At 32.5% G+C, this 23,811-nt stretch overlaps 1 protein-coding gene across 1 annotated transcript; it reads left to right on the forward strand.

Annotated features, from left to right (window-relative positions):
- Nucleotides 1–17,420: 17,420 nt before the first annotated feature.
- LOC143572829 (ubiquitin carboxyl-terminal hydrolase 5-like) lies at nucleotides 17,421–23,425 on the forward strand. The gene is made up of 12 exons (XM_077057879.1): nucleotides 17,421–17,635; nucleotides 17,728–17,863; nucleotides 17,936–17,995; nucleotides 18,064–18,159; nucleotides 18,245–18,580; nucleotides 18,669–18,809; nucleotides 19,370–19,540; nucleotides 20,036–20,293; nucleotides 20,375–20,523; nucleotides 21,376–21,879; nucleotides 22,744–23,017; nucleotides 23,110–23,425. Exons 1-12 carry the CDS (start codon nucleotides 17,550–17,552, stop codon nucleotides 23,248–23,250), a joined length of 2,352 nt encoding a protein of 783 aa, XP_076913994.1. The 5' UTR covers nucleotides 17,421–17,549; the 3' UTR covers nucleotides 23,251–23,425.
- Nucleotides 23,426–23,811: the final 386 nt, after the last annotated feature.

Genomic DNA, 23,811 nt, shown 5'->3' on the forward strand with positions numbered 1-23,811 from the left:
TAAAAATGAAAGAAATCAACCATAATATAAAATTCATTCAAAATCAAGTAATGAATACCAAATGCAAAGTATCAAAAACAAATTATCAAAATGTTTAAAACAAAATTAACTTGTACAAAGAAAGTCAACATTCATTTAATCTTCGCTAGTCATATTTTCATTTTCCTCTTCTTTGTTTATTGTTTCCTCAATTTCTATAGAAAAAAAAAGAGAGAAAGCTAATACGTGTTATTTAATAATATACACAATTATACATACATGAAATAAAAATATACGAATACACAATATATGAATATACACACATATTGTCACACTCTAACCTACGATGGAAATGCCGAGGCATGAGCTGATTGCTCCCATCTCTAAAGGTACTATCATGCAATATTGGAAAATTCAATATCTATTTAATAAAATTCGATTAAGACAAATTATTCAATACAATATCCAAAAAGACAAATAGTTCACCAAACAAACATGAATCATAAAAACAAAATTCTTGTTTAATTTCCCTATCTTTATTCTTAAGTGTTCTTCCAAAACTTGATCTAACTTCACATCACACGATGACCTGCATATGCGTTAAAAATAAAGTAGATTTGTCAACACAAGGTTGAGTAAACAACACACCAGTTTTTAATGTACTTATAATAGAGAAATAAATATTGCAACAAGTCAAATGAGATAAGCAATTTAACCAATGAGCAAAATAAATGAGATATCGAAAAGCACGAAGCTATTAAGACTGTCGTATAATCATACTATTAAGAGATTATGTTGGACCTCTCCGAATGCGATTCAGAATAAGCATATAAGCACGTAACAAGTATGGTACAAAATTGTAACATATGACAATAATTGAAGTTTGAGTATATATAGTAAAGAAATAATATATTGACGCATATGTCCCCAAAATAGTATAAAATGAGTGTAAAATGGGGGAATGTGATACTCACCTGATCGGATGAACGGAATATAAGTGATGATGTGAGAACGATAAATCCTTCGGGATATACCATCAATGATTCCTAGTTAACTAGTGGTAATAAGATTAATTATAAAGATATAACATGATTTAATAAATTAAGATTTTGATGGGAATTGAATTATGTTTAGGATTAGAATGTTTATTAATTGAATGATGAATTTCTAATATTATTGATATTGTGAAAACATTATTATTAGTTTAAATATAAATAAATATGATTTAGAATAATTGATTATTTAAATAATATTAAATTAAATATAATACAATTATTAATACGTACATATATAAATATAATTTGTAATATATTAATTTATTTAAGACCACTGTTAAAATATATATTTATCATACAATATATATCTTGGACTATTTAAAGAAAATCTAATATTTATAAATATGTATAAAATACAATTGTTACAAATTTCACAGAATAATATATATATATATATATATATATATATATATATATATATATATATATATATATATATATTATAGAGTAAATGTCATTTTCGTCCTTGTAGTTTGACAAATAATGCAAATTAGTCCAAAAAGTTTAATTTTTGCATATGGGCCCTCCATGTTTCTCAGTTATTGCCAATTACATCCAAATCATTATCCCCGTTAAATTTAATCGTTAATTCAGGGGTAGACATGTCTTTTCACTCTTTCTTTATTATAATACGTATTTCAGCGAATTGCGGTTTTCGTCCTTGTGGTTTGTTCAAATCTGCGGTTTTAGTCCAATAGTTTCAAGTTTGCAATTTTCTTCCCTATGGTTTCATTTTACCTGCAATTAAACCTGAATTCCCTAATCTCATTAAGTCTGGTCGTTAAACCATCAGTATGCCCTTCACGTGACAGGCAGTTTTGGTCCTTTTTTCCTTTTCCCCCAAATACACCCCAGCCCCTTACGTGAGGGGGCTTGCGAATAAAGACTAAGGTTTATTTGGGAAGAAAAACAACAAAACTGGTCGTCACGTGAGAGGCAAGCAAATGGGTTAACGACCAGACTTAACAAGGTTAATAAATTCGGGTTTAATTGCAAGTGAAATGAAACTACAAGGACGAAAATTGCAAGCTTGAAACTATTGGACTAAAAACGCATATTTGGACAACCCACAAGGACGAAAACCGCAGTTCACTGAATTAAGTATTATAATAAAGAAATAGTGAAAAGACATGTCTACCCCTGACTTAACGATTAAATTTAACGGGGTTAGTGATTTGGATGTAATTGGCAAGAACTGAGAAACGTGGAGGGTACATACGCAAAAAATAATCTTTTTGGACTAAATTCGCAGTATTTGACAAACCATACGGACAAAAATGGCACTTTACTCTATAATATATTTTTATATATAAAATTACTACAGACAAATTTATAAATATGTTCGACGACAAGAAAACTCCAATAAGGGTGTCGGGTTCAAATAACGATGATTTATTATTATTAAAAAAACAATATACTCATAATACATATATATGTGTGGGGGGGGGGGATGGTTCATGCGAGAAGTTATTTTTACAGTGAGAAGTGGATCATAGCCGTTGATGAGATGTAATCAATGGTAGAGATCAAGAGTGGCAGAATTGTAATTACTAAGATATTAAAATAACCTATTCTAAAGTAAAAAAGGGTATAATTGTAATCTTTGTGTAGACACAATCAAAGCAAGCGTAACTCTCTTATCAATATTCCCTCATTCATGCCCTAGTCAACTAGATCAAATCAACAGCCAAAATTCATCAAGCAATGAGATTTAATTCCCGTAATTTTTGATGTTTACAATATGATTCAGTTCGAGAGGGTGTAAGGAATGTGCTGTTTGTTTTTCCTCAAAAGCACTTCTGCACCTCTTCTGTCTGAGACGTTGGGCTCTGCAGTGTGTTTGTTTTTGCGAAGACGTTTCATTAAAAAACATCTGCACGTCCTCTTCTCCTAGAAGTCTTGTACACGTGACTTCTCACCTCTTCTCCACTTCTTCTTCTTTGTTCCTTCATCATCAGACACTTCACTCCAACCCTTTCTCCTCTCCAACCCTAACCTCTCTTCCTCCACTCCTCCACTGTCTCGGCCGACGGCGGCCTCCACTCCACCGCCTCCACTCCTCCACTTCTCCACCGCCGCCTCCACTCCTCCACCGCCGGCCCCTCCACTTACCATCAAGCTCAATCAGGGTTGACCCGGATGGACCAGGTTTTCACCCGGTTAACCGTATATCACAGGCGAGGTCATACCCGCACCCGATTGTAGACACCTCCTTCTCAGCCGCTGATTGAAGATAGAAGAAATTGGTCTTGTAAATTGACATCGGAATTCTCGAATCAATTGGGGTTTCTGGGTTTTGGAATTTATTTATTTATAAAATTGGTGGGTGTGAATGCCAGGTGGAAATTGATTACTTAATGGTGTTTACCCATAATGAATGATATGAACGTAAATGGTGTAAGGGGTTGAACTTTCGGACCCAAATTCCTTTATCCGGAGCATGATTTTGAATTGATGATATCTCTCAAATTAAGATGGTGTTTGGGATTGCTTATCAAAACAACTTATTAACTTTTAAATTTTATAAATTAAAAAGATGTATGGGTAACGTTATTTTTTAACTTTTTAAAGAAGGAAAAATGAGTTTTTGATAAGTCAGAAAGGAATGACTTATCAAAACAACTTATAAAAGTTAAAAAGAGGTAATATATAAGCAATCTCGGCCTTATTAGTCATTTTGATTGGTTACTTACGCTAAATTTAGATTTATGTTTGAACAGCGGGAGTTGAAGTTGAAAGGTACTTGCTTTTATATAAAGGTTTTGTTTTTAATGACTTTATTTTAACAGTTTGCAGACGTTAAAAAACAAACAGTCTTCTTCTTACAGTCTGCAGATGTTTGGTCCACCTCTTCTGCTGCAGATGCCTGCAGATATGGTCCGCAGACTGCAGATGTTTTACCTCTGAAAAACAAACAGCACCGAAGATTTTTTCCAATAAGCATCACATTCGTTCTACTTTAAAACAAATGTGGGGATTGTTAGAGCATACAAAACAGAATCTTTCAACTACATTAAGGTTATGCTCATTCTTTGTATTTTATTAGGATCAGTCTGTCATATCTCTCACTTGAATACCTACATATGAAATTTCTTCATATTATTGTTCAAAATTACAAAGCTTCATGACTTACTAGGGTTTTGTTTTTTTGTTCACCAGTGTTCGGTTTTTTGTATACTAGGTTTTTGATTTCTTCATGTGAGTTGTGCATGATGATTTGGTTATATGGTGGAAATAATGTGTTATGTGTCATGTTTTAGAAATTTATGTGTGTGGTATAATTGTACTGTGTAGGTCATATTTGTATGTTGTGTAGGTTGTATATGTTAAAATATATGTGTATGCGTAGGGTATGTGTAGATTTATGTATATAATGTTTTTTTGTAGGTGCTAAATTAACATTTAGAACATGTCTGTGTAGGTTGTAGGTGTTGCCTGTGTAGGTGCTAAACATATTATATAAAGGACATGAATTTTCGTTGTGTAGGTTGTATATGTAATATATGTGTATGTGAAGGTTTATGTATATAATGTTTTATTGTGCAGGTGCACGCTAAGCATTTAGAATGTGTATGTGTAGGTTGTAGACCCTTTGTATATGTGCTAAACATGTGATATGTAGGGCATCATTGTTTCCTATGTAGGTTGTATATGTTTTAATACATGTGTATGTGTAGGTATGTGTGTATAATGTTTTTTTCTCAAGCCCTACACAATTAGAATGTGTTTGTGTAGGTTGTAGTTATTTGTGTAGGTGCTAAACATGTTATATGTAGGGCATAATTGTTTGCTATGTAGGTTGTATATGTTGTAATGTATGTGTAGGTGCATGGTAGTATGTGTAGGTTCATGTATATAATGTTTTATTGTGTAGGTGCTAAAGATATTATACGTAGGGCATAATTCTTTGTTGTGTAGGTTGTATATTTTGTTATATGTGTGTTTATATAGGTGCTAATCATTTAAAATGTGTTAGACAATTGTTTGTTGTGTAGGTTGGATATGCTATAATGGGTGTATTTGGTTTTCGTGTAGTATATATTAGTTAATATCTGATATGTGTAGTTATGCAAATAATGTTGCACAATATTTCTAAAAAGTAACATTTTTTTGTGTTTGATGGGAATATTTGTGCATATGAAATATTTAATGTTGTGTTTGTATGTATATTAAAGCAAGAATGTTGTACAAAATTTATCAAACGGTATAGGTGATTTTGTTTTGGCGCTACCCCGAATTTAGTGTGTTATGTTGGTGTAAGAAATCATAGTTTTGGTGTAACAAATTATTATTTTGCGTAGAATTCTTAAGAATTGTGTGATTGGTATTTGGTAAGGAATTAAACCTTGAGTTATCAAAATCTGAATTATTTTTGTTTCTTGCAGTTGTATTATGTTGACTAAACAATGTGGAACAATCGAAATTTTGTAACTACAAAGCTGGCTTTTGAGGAATGGACTTTAGATGAATTAAAGCAAATGTATCTTTCGAAATTGAGCCTGGTGGTTTTGGTAAATGAAGAATTAGAGATTGTTTACTAGAAAAAACATAAATGAATGAGAAAAAAATACTTTAATACAAGAGCAGTCAAGCATAAAAGCGGATTTGAGGGTAAATGAAACAACAAAACTTTTGTTTTATTACCATTTATAAACTGTATTATATGTTAAAATATTTAAGTAATGATGTAGGACAAGTTGAGACGTTTGAAGGACTTGTTAACATTGATATAAAACGACAAGAAAGAGTTTGAAAACACTTTTAGGTAGCGTTGATTAGCCACCAAGAATATGCTGAATTGGAACAAATGAGCAATACACAATGCTTTTTGGATAGGAGTTCTAAAGTCATGGTGAGAAAGAGCTTTTTGATACATGTGCAAAGTGAAAAGGTATAAACGATGAAGAGGGTGGTTGTTCAAAGATGTGGAAAGATACACCGTCAAGATAGAATGTTTCCAAGAAAAACCCAAGAAAAAGTTTTTTTTTTTTTTGAAAAATTCCAATATATGATAGAAAACTGAAAAATAATACACATTTATTGTAAATACACTGACATATGAATTGAAAATCTTGTATTTACATGGATTGATGTGTATTATAACAAAGAATGTTGGAAATGGAAAAAGGTTTGAGGATGATGATTAGTGAAAGGGAAGTGATTAATATAGAAGTAAAAACCATGTATTGAAAAATCATCAGAAATGAAATTGAATTTAATATATCAAACAAAATCAAGTAAATATAATCTCTGACATTAAAAGTTATGTTTATCGTAATCTTAACTTAAACCTAATTGTTGTAACTTTATTTAGGGAAAACTATATTATTGACCCGTGTACGACACATGTGGAAATATAGAAATCATCAAGCACACACATGTAATCTAAAAGGACAACATAATTTGTAATATGTTTTTGGGATGACAACATGATATTTAGTTGTAAATAATATTGGTACGAAAACAAATTATTGTCAAACATAAAGTTAAACGAAAATAACATTCAAAGTACAATGTTTAGAAAAATAATCAAAAGTTGAAAATGTAAAATTCATAAACTATTAAATACTTCCTTATAAAACTTATTTGTTGTTTTATTTGTAACTTTACATTCCTTGTCTAATATAGCATTTTAACACCGTCTCTACTCTTCACTCTTGATAAAGCTACATAAAGTAAACCATGTGCAAAACAAACTGCAACAGGAACTGGAAACTACATTCTTTTCAATTTAAATGGAAGTTTCTTTTAATCCTAGTGAAACCTTCCTAACAATCAACGCTCTGTTCTCACCAAGATAAACATCATGATTTGGAATACAAGCCTTCATGACATAAGCCTGAATTCGGTTACCCTGTTATAGAATTAATGTAACAAAAAAACATGTAAATAATATATAAAATAATAAATAGAATGTGTATGTGGTAACGAATGTAAAATTAGATCATATATGTTCGATACATGCAAAACTGAATTAAACATTCATTTTTGATAATATATAAACCCAAAAGGTTAGGGAAATATCATATACATTGTTCTTCTAAACTGCATATGTGAAGAAATTGTGTAAGATAAAGAAATATTAATAGAATTAGTAGCAAAATTTCAAATGTTAAATGGTCGGTGAACAGAAAAGTTAACAAAATTGATGTATTTCTTAAAAATGTCCACGATTTTGAACACAAAAGTTAACCCACATTGACCCGGACCAAATTAATGTTTTTTTAATGAACAGATTCGAGCCGAACACATTTTAACCAAAACTCATTATGCTAAGAATCAATATTTGACCCAAACCAAATTGTTTTTTATTTAAAACAACCCCTTTTGACTTCTCATATGGTACCAAGCCCAGACACTAACATTAATAAGAAATAGCTCAAAGTATTTCACCTGAATTCATTTTCTTTTTCATAAAACTCTTGGCCCAAATAGCAAAAACACAAATACATTTCAACCAGTCCACATTACATACTTGCCTAATTCATCCACTATCACAATATCGGTAATTCATAATACCAAGAATATCTTTCTTTTGTGAATTTGAACGAATCAACCCGAGTAGTCTGATTATGCCCGTCTTCAATTTCCCTTTTTTCGTCCCATGTCACCACTCTGTACAAATAGAATAGCCTATTTATACAGAATGGTAAAGAGGCTGTTAGTTATAGATAAGGTTTATCAGTAACATTTCCAGCTTCATTTTTCTTATCATAGACAAAATTTCCCTTTTTAACAATATCAACATGCATGCTTCTATTTATTAGAAAACTTTTTACACTCCTTGAGTTTTTGAAATACTGCTAAAAGACTAAACTACCCTTTAACACTCATGGATTAAAAGCCAACACTTATAAGCAACTTCTGCACAAAAACACATCGGAAAGACCACTCTTGCGTAAAGAAGCTGCATTTTGAAACTAAACATGCCGCATTACATATTTAGAGGTTAAAATTTAATGCAAACACTTTCACTACACAAAGTTTTCTTACACATGGGACCAAAACAACAAATGAACTATTATCACACAATCAGTTGATGAAAGTAAGTGTTTAGATCACTTACTAAATAATGATGATGAATATTATTGTTGACATTATTCAAAACGGAAATCCCAACTTTGTTACTTTTTTGTTTATATAAAATTATTCAACTTTAATAATAAAAGACAACATCAATCAATAACTTTAAGAAAAAACTATTTACTAACAGCAACACACATAATCGATATTGGTATGGTTTGAAAAAAAAGTTGTACTGAAAAAGTGTGGTGATAGTGCAGTGATATATATATATATATATAGGGAGTTAAAAAGTGTTTTATTTTTGTGAAATTTAGTTAAGTATAGAAGTTGTTTGAAAGATTTTATTTTAGGATGTGTATACATAATTTGAAATGTATTGAAATTAACAATTGTAAATCTATTTTGAGAAGATACTTAATCTTTAGTCAAACCTTTTTAAAGTTAATGTCTATATTAGCAAAATCTGTAGAGATTGAACCGAGATTTTTTCAATAATTTAATGTTTTTAAAAGAATGTCTTAAACAGTTTCTAAATTTATAAAGTCAATTGATTAACTGTATAAAGTTTTAAAGCATGTATGGAAGGTTAAATATTTTGAAAAAAAAAATTAAATTTAAATTTTAACTATAACTTAATTTTAGTGTCCAGACACATACTAAAATCCAATGCAAATTATTGTAAAAAAAACATCAACATCCAATATTAGGCAAGCTAGTATTGTGAATTACAGGATACATGTTACTTATCCTATGAAATTAGGTAACCAAAAAGGGATCACTGAAATTGATGATTTGAAATGGAATTGGAAACAACTAATGATAAATCATAGATAAAAGTTGTTTGCATGTTAATTACTTACCGTTTTAGCCATATACACCAACTTCGAATTTGGTTATAAATGTCATCCAGACCCTTGTTCCTATTGATTCAAGCCATTGTCCATTGTTAATTAAAAATAAGTCATCAGATACCCTGTAACATCCAATCAATTAAAGTTGAAATTAGTTAGATCAATTATGAAACGGATCAATTAGGTTTGTCAATCGAATTTTTAGGGTTAATCAAATTGATGAAACAAAAAATTAAACATACCTTACAAAATCGTCCATTCGCGAATGGACTTGTTTATTGAAGACCATTGGTGGCGGCAATGAACCGATCGAATGGAAGAGGCAGAGTTGGGGTTTGTTAGAGGGCGATTAAAAGTAACCAATGAATATATGTTTCATACCTTGTATAATCCTTGATTGCATAATGAAGAAAGCTTGATTTGGCTAGAAGATTTAGGTTTTACATACTTGTTTGATTTGATGGAGAGAATGGACAACAGAATAGAATAAACAAACATATGAGAGAGAGATTGGATGAAAACGTATGAAAGATTTAGGTAATTTTTTAAAGTTTGTTTTGAATATGATGAATGTATTCATTCAATTAGGCATCGGTTACGAAAATGCATAAACAAACACTTTCATGCTTTAAGTTTTTTAATTTATTTTTGAGTTATTTAGTTGTAAAGAAAATCTATGAAGTGTTTGATATATATATATATATATACAAAAACTCACAACAAGAATATTTGACGAAAACATCCCGATACGTTATTATATAGTGTCGGTTTGGGTAAAATAATATTGGTTTTATTTATTAATTTTGATTAAAATAATTAACTGATCTTTGGATAATCAAAAACAAGAAAGAACCCGAAAAATAACAACATGCTGGGTTGGTCGGGGCTCGATCTTGAGCCCCTGGCCGGCTCAGCCTTGACCCCAAACGTCCAGCAACCAACTGGACTAGGTTGACAGTTGAGTTATGAATGAAAACAAACTATTATATACATACTGATTCTATCCCTAAATTGGTATAAACCCTAAATCTGCAATTAGCCAATATACGTTGTTTTCGTTCAATCGATGATAGAGTATTGAAGTGCAGATTACGACGAACATGAAACATATATTATTTACCTTATACTGATGTTTATTGAGGGTCAATTGAACAGGGACAGACGGCTCAAACAACGAACAAATTTTATAATCCGCAAGCTCTTATACTTAAATTACCTATAGGGTTTTGATCGTCGCTTGTCAGTGTTGGTGAGGACGAGTTTAATTGAATTATGATTTAGTCTAGATAGTTAAAAACAAATAGGGTAAAGCCGGTTTCATTAATTTCGAAATTTCGAATCTTAATTGATCTTATCACTTAATTATTTTAGGGATAAGGATGGTTATAATCATCTAAACGATTTTAGAGAATCAATTTGAATTATAATACGAAGATTAAGGTGCAAGCAACAATCGCGTTATGATTTTGTATTAAATTATGGATTCGGGTCCTGGCTTGGGTTAACGGGTCTTGGTGAAGATGAGATACAATAAATTTTGGGCAGATTTGTAAGTAAGTCCCTGAAGTTTAAGTGTGGGTACAAAAATGGTTAAAACTTAAGTTTAGGGTTAAATGTGTATAAAAATCAAAGTTATTTATATATATTAAATAAATATAATAAAATTTAAAGATAAAATAATAAATACTTGATTAGCGTAATATTTTATTGATAAAATTTTTCGAACATAAAACGGGTCGAGTAACGGATATAAATTATAAGTTTGAAAACCCGAGTTGTTACAGTCTCCCCTAATTTAGGGAATGTCGTCTCGAAATTAAAGAATACTATTACAACACCATTAAATTTCGAGGAAAGAAAAATTTTAAATATTATTTTTTTATTAATCGTAATACATAGCTTTGAATAGTCAAAACAACGCTCCAAATGAAAATCCGATAAGGACAATTATATATAGGATGTACCAGCGGCGTATCCAACATGTTCTTATCATCTCTACATTTGTATCGTTATCCCAACTACTTTCGATTCTATATTATGACACATAATTGCACGAATTATGATTTCCATGCGAGAACTTTGATAATTATGTAGGCCTCCATAATTACCTAGATCGTCGGATGGTCCACATAACTCGTCTCATCATGTGGATTACAAAACATTTGAAAGACATGATTTAAAAACAAGAATCTTAATACGTTTTGGTTGTAAACTAGAAGATCGTAGTTGTGTAAAATATTACTAAAAATCTTGAGTTAATATAATAAAATATTAAAGTTTCTAAAACTCCTCTTGGTAAAAGTTATAAGTTCTTGGAAGTTTGAAAAGGAAATGATTCCTTATGGTTGAGAGTGAAACAAATTGGGATGAATGAGGTCAAGAGATAAACTAGGAGTACAGTATTATAGGAAGCTGTCTTTTGAAAAGATAATTTTATTGTATGAGCATAATCACTTGAAATTAATAAAATATTAGAATATAAATTGTTTAAATCCAAAAATCGAATAAAGATTTTTTATAATGTATGATTAAGAAATATAAAATATGTTTAGATAAAAATGACAAAAATATCTTCTTTGATAAGTTATGATTGATTTGATTTAAAATAATTTGATTAATTAGATCTATAAAAATTTGGATAATTGAAGTTGATTGAATTGAAATATTTTGATTAGGTTGCAAAGTAGGGTTTAATAGGATACATTTGGAAATTTGAGCTTGATGAACATGATTGGACCGAGAACACACATGGCGTAGGCGATTAGGATTTCCATACTTGTAGCAATTACATGTAGGAGGGTATAAAATTTGAGCAAACGTCGTAGTATGGGTTTTAGAATTTGACGGAATAGATTGTTGTGGAACGTCCCGTGGTACATGTCAAGTATTAACAGGATAATCAAACGATTACATTGTGTAACATCCCGTTTTCTCGTTTCGTTTAATAAAATAATAATGTTAAGTAGTATGAGTTGGGCTTGTGTGGAGTTAAATAGATATGAGTTATGGACTTGGGTTAAAAAGGAAAGGAATAAAGACCATGGGCTTAAGCCCATGACCTATCATATATAAACAATAATTAACCCTTAATCCATTCATTTACACATATTCCATACACCACCCAAAACACACACTTAAAATCTCTCTAGTTTTCTCCTTTCTCTAGCCGAACCAAGAAGGAAGAATCCATCCCGACCCGAGGTAATGATAATATGATGTTGTATGGATCCAACCTATTAGACTTAGTCGCGAAACAACGAGCCGACACCGTTAAACCGTTAAAGTCATGAGATCCGGGTGGAGTCGGGTGTAAAACGAACCAAAGATGATCTTTAGGGGTCACCCTAGCTCAGATCTGGATCGAACGGGACAAAAAACGGTGAAAAACGGCGGAAAACGAGTGAGAACTCGTTTTTCCGGCGAAATCACGGTTTTCCGGCGATGACGGCGCCGGAAAGGTGGCGCCGGAACAGTAGATGTGTCAGAGAATGTTTCCTGACCTAACCCTAATTCGTTAATAGAGGTTTAACGAACTAGCCTTGATTCGTTAACTAATTCGTTAAGGAAAAGAATGACGAATCGGCCTCATTCGTTAAGGTCCAGTTCGTTATAAGGATCAGTTCGTTAAGGTCCAATTCGCTATAAGGTCCAGTTCGTTATAAGGATCAGTTCGTTAAGGTCCAATTCGCTATAAGGTCCAATTCGTGATAAGGACCAGTTCGTTATGAGGCCTAATTCGTTACAAGGCATATTCGTTATAATAGTAATTCGTTATGAACTCCCATTCGTTAAGGAATGAATAACGAATTAGAACTTTGAAAGAATGACAGAAATGTCCATGTACTTAGAATAAAATGGATAAATTACATAGAAACCCTCAAATTTTTTAAGTTGGCAAATAATATAATAATCAAGAATCCTAATGGAAAATGTGTTAACCCCAGCAGCTTGGACCCCGCTAGGGGCTACCGCCTCTAGAACCCCGCTGCAAGGGGCTCTGCCCCCGGACCCCCGTTCGTTGAGGGTTATAATTAAACTAGAAATACGTTATGGATAGTGATAGTAATTAATACGTGTAATTGTTATACCATTAGCCGTGCACAAACTAAAGAAAGTGATTACCATTAACGGTGAACGTAACCGCATTCAGGTGAGTTTCTAGCCTCATTTCCTTGTTATGTTTTAGGGGTTGTGTGCATACTCGATGTGATATTTAATACACTTACCTTAAATGGTAAGTGTATTCCATGTATGATTTATGTGATAAATATTATGTTATGTATGTGAATGAAAGCTTGTCGGTACGTGAACTATCTTCGGATATTGCACGTATTGACAAGGGAGGTATGTGTATGAAAGATGAATGTGTATGATATATTTATATATGTACAACATATGAGTATGTATGAATGATTAAAGAAAGTATATGTATGTTACGGGTATGTAAAGACGGTATGTACGAAGATGAAGAAGTAAGGGATCAGACCCTAATAATATCTGAGATAGAGAAGAAGAAAGGGATCAGACCCTAATAATATCTGAGATTGAGAAGGAAGGGATCAGACCCTAATAATATCTGAGATAGACCCTAATAATATCTGAGATAGACAAGAAAGAGATCAGACCCCAATAATATCTGAGATAGACAAAGACAGAGGGATCAGACCCTAATAATATCTAAGATAGAATGGACAATAATTATATAGTACGAAAGTATTTATGAAATGATGTAATGAAAGTAAAGTAGTAAAGTAATTATTATGTATCTTCGGATGCATAATGGAAGGTAAGTATATGTATTGTATGATGTATGATTAACTAGAACTCACTCAGCGTAGCTGACTTAGTATGCACGCAGGTGAGTAGAATGAGACAGTTGGCTTGAGCGGGGACACATGGCAGGATAATAAGAGTCTGGCATCTGAAGACTTATAATGTTTAACTTTAATGTTTTAATTTTTAAAGACAAGAATGTTTTATTAAGACAAGTTATGAATTATTTTGTAATGTTATGAAAGTTTAATATTCCGCGTAAAGTTTTATTTAACTCTGATGTTTAGAACTGTGTTTATGAGTAAATCCAACGTCCAATGTAGGGCACCGGTAACAAGGTCTTACACATTGGGTACAAAACGATATGAGGATTGAATTGAATAGTGATAGTGGCAAGTGAAGCATAACAAGTGAATTTTGACGTAAAGTTCCTTGTTTGAGACGCTATGATTTTGCTGAGATTGATTGTTAATTTGATTGACGACATATAGTTGATGTTTTAGACTTGCGTGTGTTATTGTTGTCCTTATGAGAATGAGTAGGGGTAAATGAATTGACTTTATTAGCGAATAAGTTAATGATCAAGATTAAATTGATTGTGTTTATGTTTTGGAATTTGAGTTTATATTTTAGAGATCGCAGGAACTATCTACTTGACTAATCAAGTGGTCATGAGACGGTTATAGAAAATAAATGATTGATTTTGTTTGATGTTAAGAAAACATTCTATGATTATTAAAGATGTGATTTAATAAGAAGGTTGAATAGTTGTGTAGAGTTCATATGAATTACTGTGTAAAACGAAAATTAAATATGTTAGCATGATGTTTATTCATAAGTTAAGGATAAGTTAGAATCTAGATTGAAAATTAATGAGTTAATTTGATGAGTGAATGACTTTCATCAAAGTTTGACATGTTTTAACAAATTAAAATTTGAAGTTGAATACTTGAAATATGTTTAATAGTTTATGTAGATGATACCATATGTATAAGAATGTCATTCGATTATTAAATTGTGCAATAATAGTATTTAAGTTACTTGATATTTCGAGAATATGATAACGTGATAATATGAATAAGTGAAAACCAATTTAATAATAAAGTGTAAATTGTTTTTGATTGACTCGTAGTAACCGAGTCTTGATGAATGAAGAATTTGTATCCGATCAGGAGAATAAAAATGTTTTGAGTGTATGAATAGATCGAATCAATAAATCTTGATTCAAAAGTGGTTTAGTAAGTAAGTAATTGAATAATTTAATAATATAATAATAAAATAACTGAATAGTTAAATCAAATTATAAATTGTTTCGTATAAAATCAAACAAATAAAACAATTAACGAATGTTCTTCGAGGTGTTGGGTTTCCCATGAGCTTTCCATGGCATTTTGTTTCCCCAACTTATTAGCATACCAAAACAAATGTGAGTTGGCTTCCCATGAGCGTTACATGGCAATTTGAATGGCCTAACTTAATTAACGAACTTAACGAATCAATTGAGTTTGTCGGCCCATGAGCGTTACATGGAGATTTAACCGACCAAACTAAATAACGAATGAACGAACTAAAGCATATGTAGTTGGAACATCTTGTGTATCACCACGGATGATAATGTTCCAACAAAATATCGCAAATATAATGAATTACGCTAATGTACAATTGGCGTGTCCATGTCGTCCTATGAGTTTTACACCCGACTAGACATTTTAAAAACAATCAAACACAATAAAGGGTGTAACCGTTTAGCCGATTACGTTAAACGCTTAAAGTGTCGGTCGCATGACAATTTCCAATATGGCGGGGAATCTTGTCACACTCCCTAGTTTTAAATGAAAAATAGCAAAAACAAAGCTAAGAAATTCTCAAAGAACTTCCCAACAATAAAAGGCAATCTAATAAAATTAAATAGAAAAAAGATATTTTGAGAGAAGTCATAAAAATATTTTGAGAGTGAGACACAGTCTCGGAGTTATAAAAATATTTTGAAGGTGAAACATTGTTTCGGAGTTGTGTGGGCATGACAATCAAATAAACACTTAATTAAACAGTTAAATAAGTACTTAATCTAGCAAGTAATTATGTAAGCTGTAAGCAATCAAATAGAACACATCAGGTAAACAACTAAGCACGTATGAGGCTCCTAAGCATGTTACTAAGGCACCACTAACGACATATCTTAAACATTCGGCTTTGATACCAATCTGCTCACGCACCGGCATTTCCGCCGTAGGTTGGGGTGTGACACGTATATATTGAGAATGAACTTATGCAACTAATATATATTATGTTTTGAAAATCAGCTTGAAAGTTGAGTCATGAGTGTTGGAAACCTAATAAAAGCCCCTAAATATTCTAAACGGGTACCGGTACCCGTACCTATAATCAGTAAATTTGAATACCCGTACCCTATAAACACGTACGGGTACATACACATATACAAATACTAAAACTAAAAAAATCTCATCCCTGCTCACAAGTCAAACCTCTCAAAGGAAAGGTAAGGTTGTGAATACAAAACTTTGTAAAATTAAGTTTTGTTTTAAAAAAAAGGAAAAGAAAAAACCAATATGAAAAACTGGGTTATAAAATGGTGTTGTAGACTCACACATGTGTCAGACAACAAAGAGAGAGAGAGAGAGTCTCGTTTTCTTTCATCATCCCCTAGAAACCCATCTTCCTCCTTTTCTCTTATTATTATTATTATTATTATTTGTAGATAGAGTGAGAAAGAAAGTATGGCGGATGAATCAGTTGCAAGTCCGCCTGAACAAGAGTGGCAAACCATCAGAGCCAGTTACGAGGCCGCCAGGGCTACAACAAAAGCCGGTGATACATTTTGTTTAATTAGTTTAAGGTAATTATCTCTCTCTATCTATCTATCTATCATTTCTAGGTTTTGTTACCAGAATGTACAACAGATAGATTATTATATTAGGGCTTGGGGAATATCCAATTAGGGCTTTTATCTTATTATTATCTTTTGAATTTCAGTTTCAGTCTGCAATTAGGGTTTACTTATTATTGCCATACACAAATATATGTTACTATTATTATTATTTGAGATCCATCAATTACTCTCTCTCTCTCTCTCTCTGCACATTAGATACATGTACCTATGCCCTGTAACAACTAGTTTAAATTAAAGTAGACCATTTTCAAACCTCTATTCTATATATTTATTTTTAGATGATGGATGGCTGGTTTAAAAAACAAACTAGGGTTTTGTTTTGTCAATGTAGATGGATTCTCAAGTAGAAGGTAATAGTAAATACATTTATAAGGTTGCACGTGAGTACGCGACACATTATTGATTAAGTTTTAAGTTGCCCATAGTCACCAACAGGAATATGAGATTTAAGGAAAGAAATTTTGATTAATGAGAATTAGGTTAAAAACCCTAGACACGTATAGCCCACAAAACACAGTTTTTATATTTGAGATGAATTCGACTTGGTTCACAAGCAGTAAATTAAACCCGCATTAGAAACACAAAACCATTACATTTTTAGTCAATAATCACATCGTGATCTTTGTAGTTAATGCGCTTATTAGATAACTCAATCTACGTTTCTACTTAATTCACGTATACATGTTTCTAATATGTTTAGGTGTACATATATGCATGCAAGTATTAAATTGCAAGTTGAGTTTACTTTCCTCGTTAACTTTTAAGCTAGAATTTAAATTTTCTTTTGGCAGATGGTGGGAAAAATGGAGGGAGTATACGTCTAACAAGAAAACTAGTACAGACGAGGGATCATCTCCAGATCATCAAGATTTAAACAATACAAGTACTCCAGTAAGGCCATCAAGCATCGATAATTCGGATTTAATTAATGATTCAGCATCTGTTAATTCAACCATGGGTATTGACCTCCGTGATATCCTTCAAGAAGGTGCTCAATACATATTGCTTCCCGAAGCGACTTGGAATGAGTTACACGCATGGTTACTATTCCCTTCTATTCTCGTCTATTTACAATTTATATAATCATTAATGAAGTTCTGTATAATAAACACGTCATAATTTATATTCATAGGTATGGAGGTGGACCTAGATTGTCACGTAAAGTAATAAGTTGTCGCGAAGCACTGTATGTGGAAGTTTACCCTTTGCGCCTATATTTACATTTGATGCCAAAAGCTGATCAATGTACCATTCGAATAAGCAAAAAGGTACAAATTTTGTTTGTTATATGATAAATATGTACTTACTTAACATTATAAGATTTGAATTATTGTGAGCAGGAAACAATCGGAGCGCTACAAAAAAAGGCCTGCGAGATTTTCGAGCTTAATTCTGAAAAAGTAAAGAAGTTATTTATAATATTCACTTTAAATGAACTTTAGGTGATAAATGTGCGTATAATTGCCAGGTCAGCATTTGGGACTACTTTAGTCACAGAAAGCATGCTTTAATGAATGACTTGGATAAAACTTTAGATGATGCTAACATTCAAACAGATCAGGATGTGAGTTACTTTATTTGTCAAATATGTCAAACATGTACAATAATATAAAAAAGAAACTTAAAACCTATTTTATTTGCGAACACAGATCTTGGTGGAAGTGAATGATGATGGTGGTAACACAAGTGATGTTCAAGAGAACGGTTTTACTAAAAACCACACGTCAGCACGTCTAGAAGCTTCTGGAAGCAAGGTTCAAAGTGCGTCTTCTAAAATTAAAGAATCAGAAGATCCTAAAACACCTGTGTCTGTTGGTGTTAGCACACGTGGTTCGTCTGCTGGTTTAACTGGATTGCTTAATTTTGGAAACACGTGCTTTATGAACAGTGCTATACAGTGTCTCGTTCATACCCCTGAATTTGCCAAATATTTCCGTGAAGATTATTATAAAGAGATTAACCGGAATAACCCTCTCGGGATGGTGGTAAGTTAGTTACAAGTTACAACAGATTTATGTGAAAACGGGTGATTCAGTTTTGTGTTTAACGGGTCAAATGTAACATGGTATGTAGGGTGAGCTAGCTGTAGCATTTGGTGACTTACTTAGGAAGTTGTGGGCGCCGGGACGGACCCCATTTGCTCCAAAGCAGTTTAAAGCAAAGCTTGCTCGTTTTGCACCTCAATTTAGCGGATACAGTCAGCATGATTCTCAGGTTCGTTCGTTCAACTTATACAAACAAATGATTGAATACAAACAATAAAACGAGCGATGCTTTCTTTTTCGTGTTTGTTAAGAAAGTGAGTGTGTTTGTATTTGTTTATGTTCGCTTGTTAATAGAATAAATGAACGACGTACGAATGGACATAGATGAACAAACATGACCGAGTGAATACCAATTAACATTAAACATCTGAAAAACAATGAAACTAGACTAAATTGTAGCAGGACTAAGAAATTTAACTGAGTTATGCTAACAGACTTAAAACAAGTAAACCAACCAACATTAATGAATGTAAACGAGTGAACATAAACAAGCTTTAATGAATGAACGTTCACGAACTAGACGTGTGTTCATGTTCGTTCGTTGAACTAAACGGACACAAAAAATGTTCATGTTTGTTTGTTTAGTAAATAAACGAACTTCTTGCTGAACAGTTCACCAACACCGAACAGTTCACCAATGGTTCACTGAACATCTAGTTCATTTACAGGTCTAATGAAATATAAGGCTGAGTTATTTGCCAAATGAAATATATGGTTTTTACTTTTTAGGAGCTTTTGGCCTTTTTGCTTGATGGACTTCATGAAGATCTCAACCGCGTTAAACACAAACCGTATATCAAGTCACGAGATGCTGACGGTCGACCCGATGAAGAAGTTGCTGACGAGTACTGGGCAAATCACATCGCCCGTAACAATTCAATAATTGTTGATGTTTGTCAAGTAAGTCATCTGCTAAGGTGCTTCATTTGTGACTCAATAACTTATTCTATGCAGTTACTGCGATAAAAAAGTTGAATATCGGTCAAGGAGATATATCGATTATCGCAGTGGGATATCGGTAATTTTAATATCATACAGAATTTATATACACACGCACACATACATAATACATGTATAAAAACGTAAACATATATAATATTAGTAGTAATATCAAGAGTCAAAACTCAAAGGTGTAATATTTGAAACATGATCTAATCGTAAGCCATTAAATCTTCCTCCGAGTCCACATCAACCAAACATCCAAAATATTGGTTAATATCGCTGATAATATCGGTAGCAATATTCTAACCGATATTTTGCTTGGGGACCGATAACCGATACCCCACCGATATATCGCCGGCGTTAAATGCATAGAACTTAATATTGTTATTAAATTGTTATTATTATTATTATTGTTGTTGTTGTATCCTAATTGTTTGTGTATGCATGTAACAGGGACAATACAAGTCAACTTTGGTTTGTCCTGTATGTGAGAAAATTTCAGTTACATTTGACCCGTTCATGTATTTATCATTACCGTTTCAATCAACCACAACCCGCACTATGACAGTGACAGTTTTCAGTTGTGACGGAAGTAGTGTGCCTGTTACTTGCACGGTAAGCGTGCCAAAACAGGGATGTTGCAGGGACTTAGTTAAAGCAGTTGGCAGTGCTTGTGGTTTAAAGCAAAATGAAAAACTTTTTTTAGCCGAGGTGAAAAATTTAACATTAAACAATCATTGGTTCTTGTTTTTGGAGACAGGTTTTGAATAGATTAAGTTTTGGTGTTTGCAGATACGAGACCACTTGATTGAGCGGTTTCTAGAAGATCCTCTCATGTCATTATCTTCTATAAAAGACGATTTCCGTCTTAGTGCTTACAAGATCCCCAAATCCATGAAAAACACCAAGTTTCTTCAGTTGATTCACCGCCGCCAAGAGCTGTAAGTTCATGTCTATCTTTAATCGGATATAATCTATTTTCATAGTTACAATCTATATTTCAAGTTAAATTTATTTATTTTTTGATACATTACTTCACTCCTTAATAAATAATACGTTTTTGATAAATAAATGTCTTTCTGTAAATATATAATTATTGGCATATTCCCATTACTAAATGGGTATGTAGGAAGCATAACTTGTATGTGTTATATGATTATAAAATCTGTGTTTCTCTGCATTATCTAACTTTTCTGAATAAAATGATTTAGGAGGTTAGTTGTTTGACCGGATTGACCCATTTGGCATGTTTTTCTTGTGCCACTTTATTTTAACTCACCCGTTTGTCTTATTAGAGGTGAACACATTGCCTGAATTGACCTATCTTATGGGATTGTGAAAAAAATGGGAAAACCAAACCGTATCCGGAACCGGAAAAAACAAAACCGAATTGTGAATCCGGCTTTTTGTTCGGTAGTCATATCCTAATTGTGAATTTGGTTTTTGTTTTAATCGAACAACTGAACCAAATAAATCAGTTTATTCAGTTGAGTTCAGTTTGATTAGACACATTTGCAACTCGGATCGGTTTGGCTTTCGGTTAGGGCCAAAAAAGTTCAAAATCGAATAAAATCGAATTGAATAAGCTGGATATGATGATACCAGTTTGGAGCTGGCCTAAGCCGTAGGGCTGAAATCAGATTGTAGTCGGGTCCAGCTCGGCCCAAATCGGTCAAAACCTGGTTTCAAACCGATCAAACCCGATTCTTTGACCTTTTAATGTAGTCCCAAGTCCCAACAAAACTGGTTTCCAGAACCGAATATCTGATTTAACTTTTATCTGTCTATTCAAGGGAAACTGGTGACACCCGAGGATGGAAAGCTTATGGAACCCCACTTGTTTTCCCAATTTCTAGTGATGCCACCATTACAAGAGGTGACTTACAGTTAATTGTCCACACAATGCTCTCCCCCATGCTAAAAGCTGACACACCATCAGAAGCATCCGACCTCATGAATGAGAGTTTTGAGCCAGGTTCAGCCTGTAAAGAGAATAATGGCCCCAATAGTCCTCAACTAAAACTCCCATTAAAGATGGTTGATGGGAATCACGCTTGTATTGATCTTTCGGTTGGAGAAGAAAGAATCGTAAGATTGCCTGCGGCTTCCTTGTCGGTTCTGCTTTTTATTGATTGGTCCCCAAAGCTTTTACAAAAATACGAGACACGTTATTTAGAAAGGTTGCCAGAAGTTTACAGACACGGGTCTTCAAAAAAAGCTCGGTCTGAACCTTTGTCTTTGTACACATGCTTAGAAGCTTTCTTACGTGAGGAGCCGTTGGTACCCGAAGACATGTGGTAAGCATCCTTGCGTGGAAAAACAGTTTGGTTATGGGTTTTTTTGGTTTTATCATTTGGGCTTAAATTTTTTGGGCTGAAAATAAATAATTGGCCCAAAATAATGAATTTGGGCATAAGTTTTTTTGTTAACTAATAGTTGATTATTTTATAGATTTAGGCTGAAGTATATAGGTATTTCTGTATATTAAATTCTTATAAATTACTTAAATTCAAAACTAAAAATGAAAATTCTTACATTCGGTTCGGTTCGGTTTTTTGTAACTTTAACTACAAGCAAAACCGTAACCAAATCGAGAATTTAGAGTTTTGAATTTTTAAAAACCGTCCGGTTTTGATTTCTCATTCGGGCTTAAACTTTTTAGGCTAAAAAAATAATGGGCCCAAATTGATGAATTAGGGAATAAATTATTTTGTTAAATTATAATTAATTGATTATTATATACATTTAGGTTAAAATTTGTAGGTGTTATTATTTATTAAATATATATATATGTTACTTGAAATTGAAAAGTAAAAATGAAAAATTCATATATTCGGTTTTAGGTACATGCAAAACCGATACAAATTTAATGGCGATATAGAAGCAAAATAGTTCTTATTCTCTGGATAAATTATGTAGGTATTACTATTTATTAAATTCTTATATATTACTTAAAATTAAAAATTAAAAGTGAAAATTCATATATTCGGTTTGGTTTGGTTTTTTCAGTTTTAGTTACATGCAAAACCAAAATTTATTGGTGATATAGAAACAATAAAATTCTTAATCTCTGGATGAAAGGATTTATGAGGTCGTATGCGTTGACTTTGTTAAACTTTTAACCCGTTTGACTCATTCATTTCACTAATCTGTTGGTGAAGGTTCTGCCCTCAATGCAAAGAGCGAAGGCAAGCGAGTAAAAAGCTAGATCTTTGGAGGCTTCCGGAAGTTCTCGTGATCCATTTGAAAAGATTTTCATACAGTAAATCCATGAAACATAAGCTTGAAACATTTGTCAACTTCCCTATTCATGATTTTGACTTGACAAACTACATTGCAAATAAAAACAATCCGGGACCACAAGTATACGACCTTTATGCCTTAACCAATCACTATGGGGGCATGGGAAGTGGCCACTATACCGCTCATATAAAGGTTCAATAATTTACAAATTTAATCATGTATTTAATAATACTATCGATATACATAGTTGTTATCTTGTTTCTGATGAAAATGATATTATGCAGCTTATTGATGAAAACCGATGGTACAGCTTTGATGATAATCATATATCACCGATTAGTGAAGATGAAGTGAAAACAAATGCTGCTTATGTGCTGTTTTATAGGAGGAAACGAAGTGATGGATGGTCCATTCATATACATTGATAGCAATAACAAATATTTTGGGGATTAAAGTTACTAATGAAGTCATCAAGATAGAAGAAGCATATAGACATGTTATGTTTAGGTTTTAAGACGGTTTTGTTAACCACTTGCATATTGGTTAAAACAAGTTTTGCTATTTTAGAAGTAACTTATCGTTTCGGCTCTTGTGGTTTTTGTATGTATAGGCTCTCATGGTAAGTCGATATACTCCCAAGCTCGTATGTTTTAAGCTTGTTGAATTACAGTTGACTAGAATGTGAGTCTGAGCTTCAACTTGATGAAAAAATGACTCGTTTGTAGATCTAGGTGTTGTATTAAACCTTATTTATATACCTTTGCTCTCATGGTTTTGCATCATTCCTTTCGGTTGAATAACTTCTGTTAGTTTTGCATCATTCCTTTCGGTTAAATAACTTCTGTTTTTATAATGTGACCGTGTTTTAAGACACTTTTAATTTTATAAGTATCCTTATGTGATCAAAACAATATTAAAAACGTGGTATATGCTAGAGGTGCACAAAATCGGGTTTTGTTAAAACCCGGAACCGGGTAGGAACCGAC

The sequence above is a fragment of the Bidens hawaiensis genome, unplaced genomic scaffold (assembly GCF_021521415.1).
Source record: "Bidens hawaiensis isolate Kalapana, Puna unplaced genomic scaffold, B.hawaiensis_p1.1 tig00026032_1, whole genome shotgun sequence".
Classification (NCBI taxonomy): domain Eukaryota; kingdom Viridiplantae; phylum Streptophyta; class Magnoliopsida; order Asterales; family Asteraceae; genus Bidens; species Bidens hawaiensis.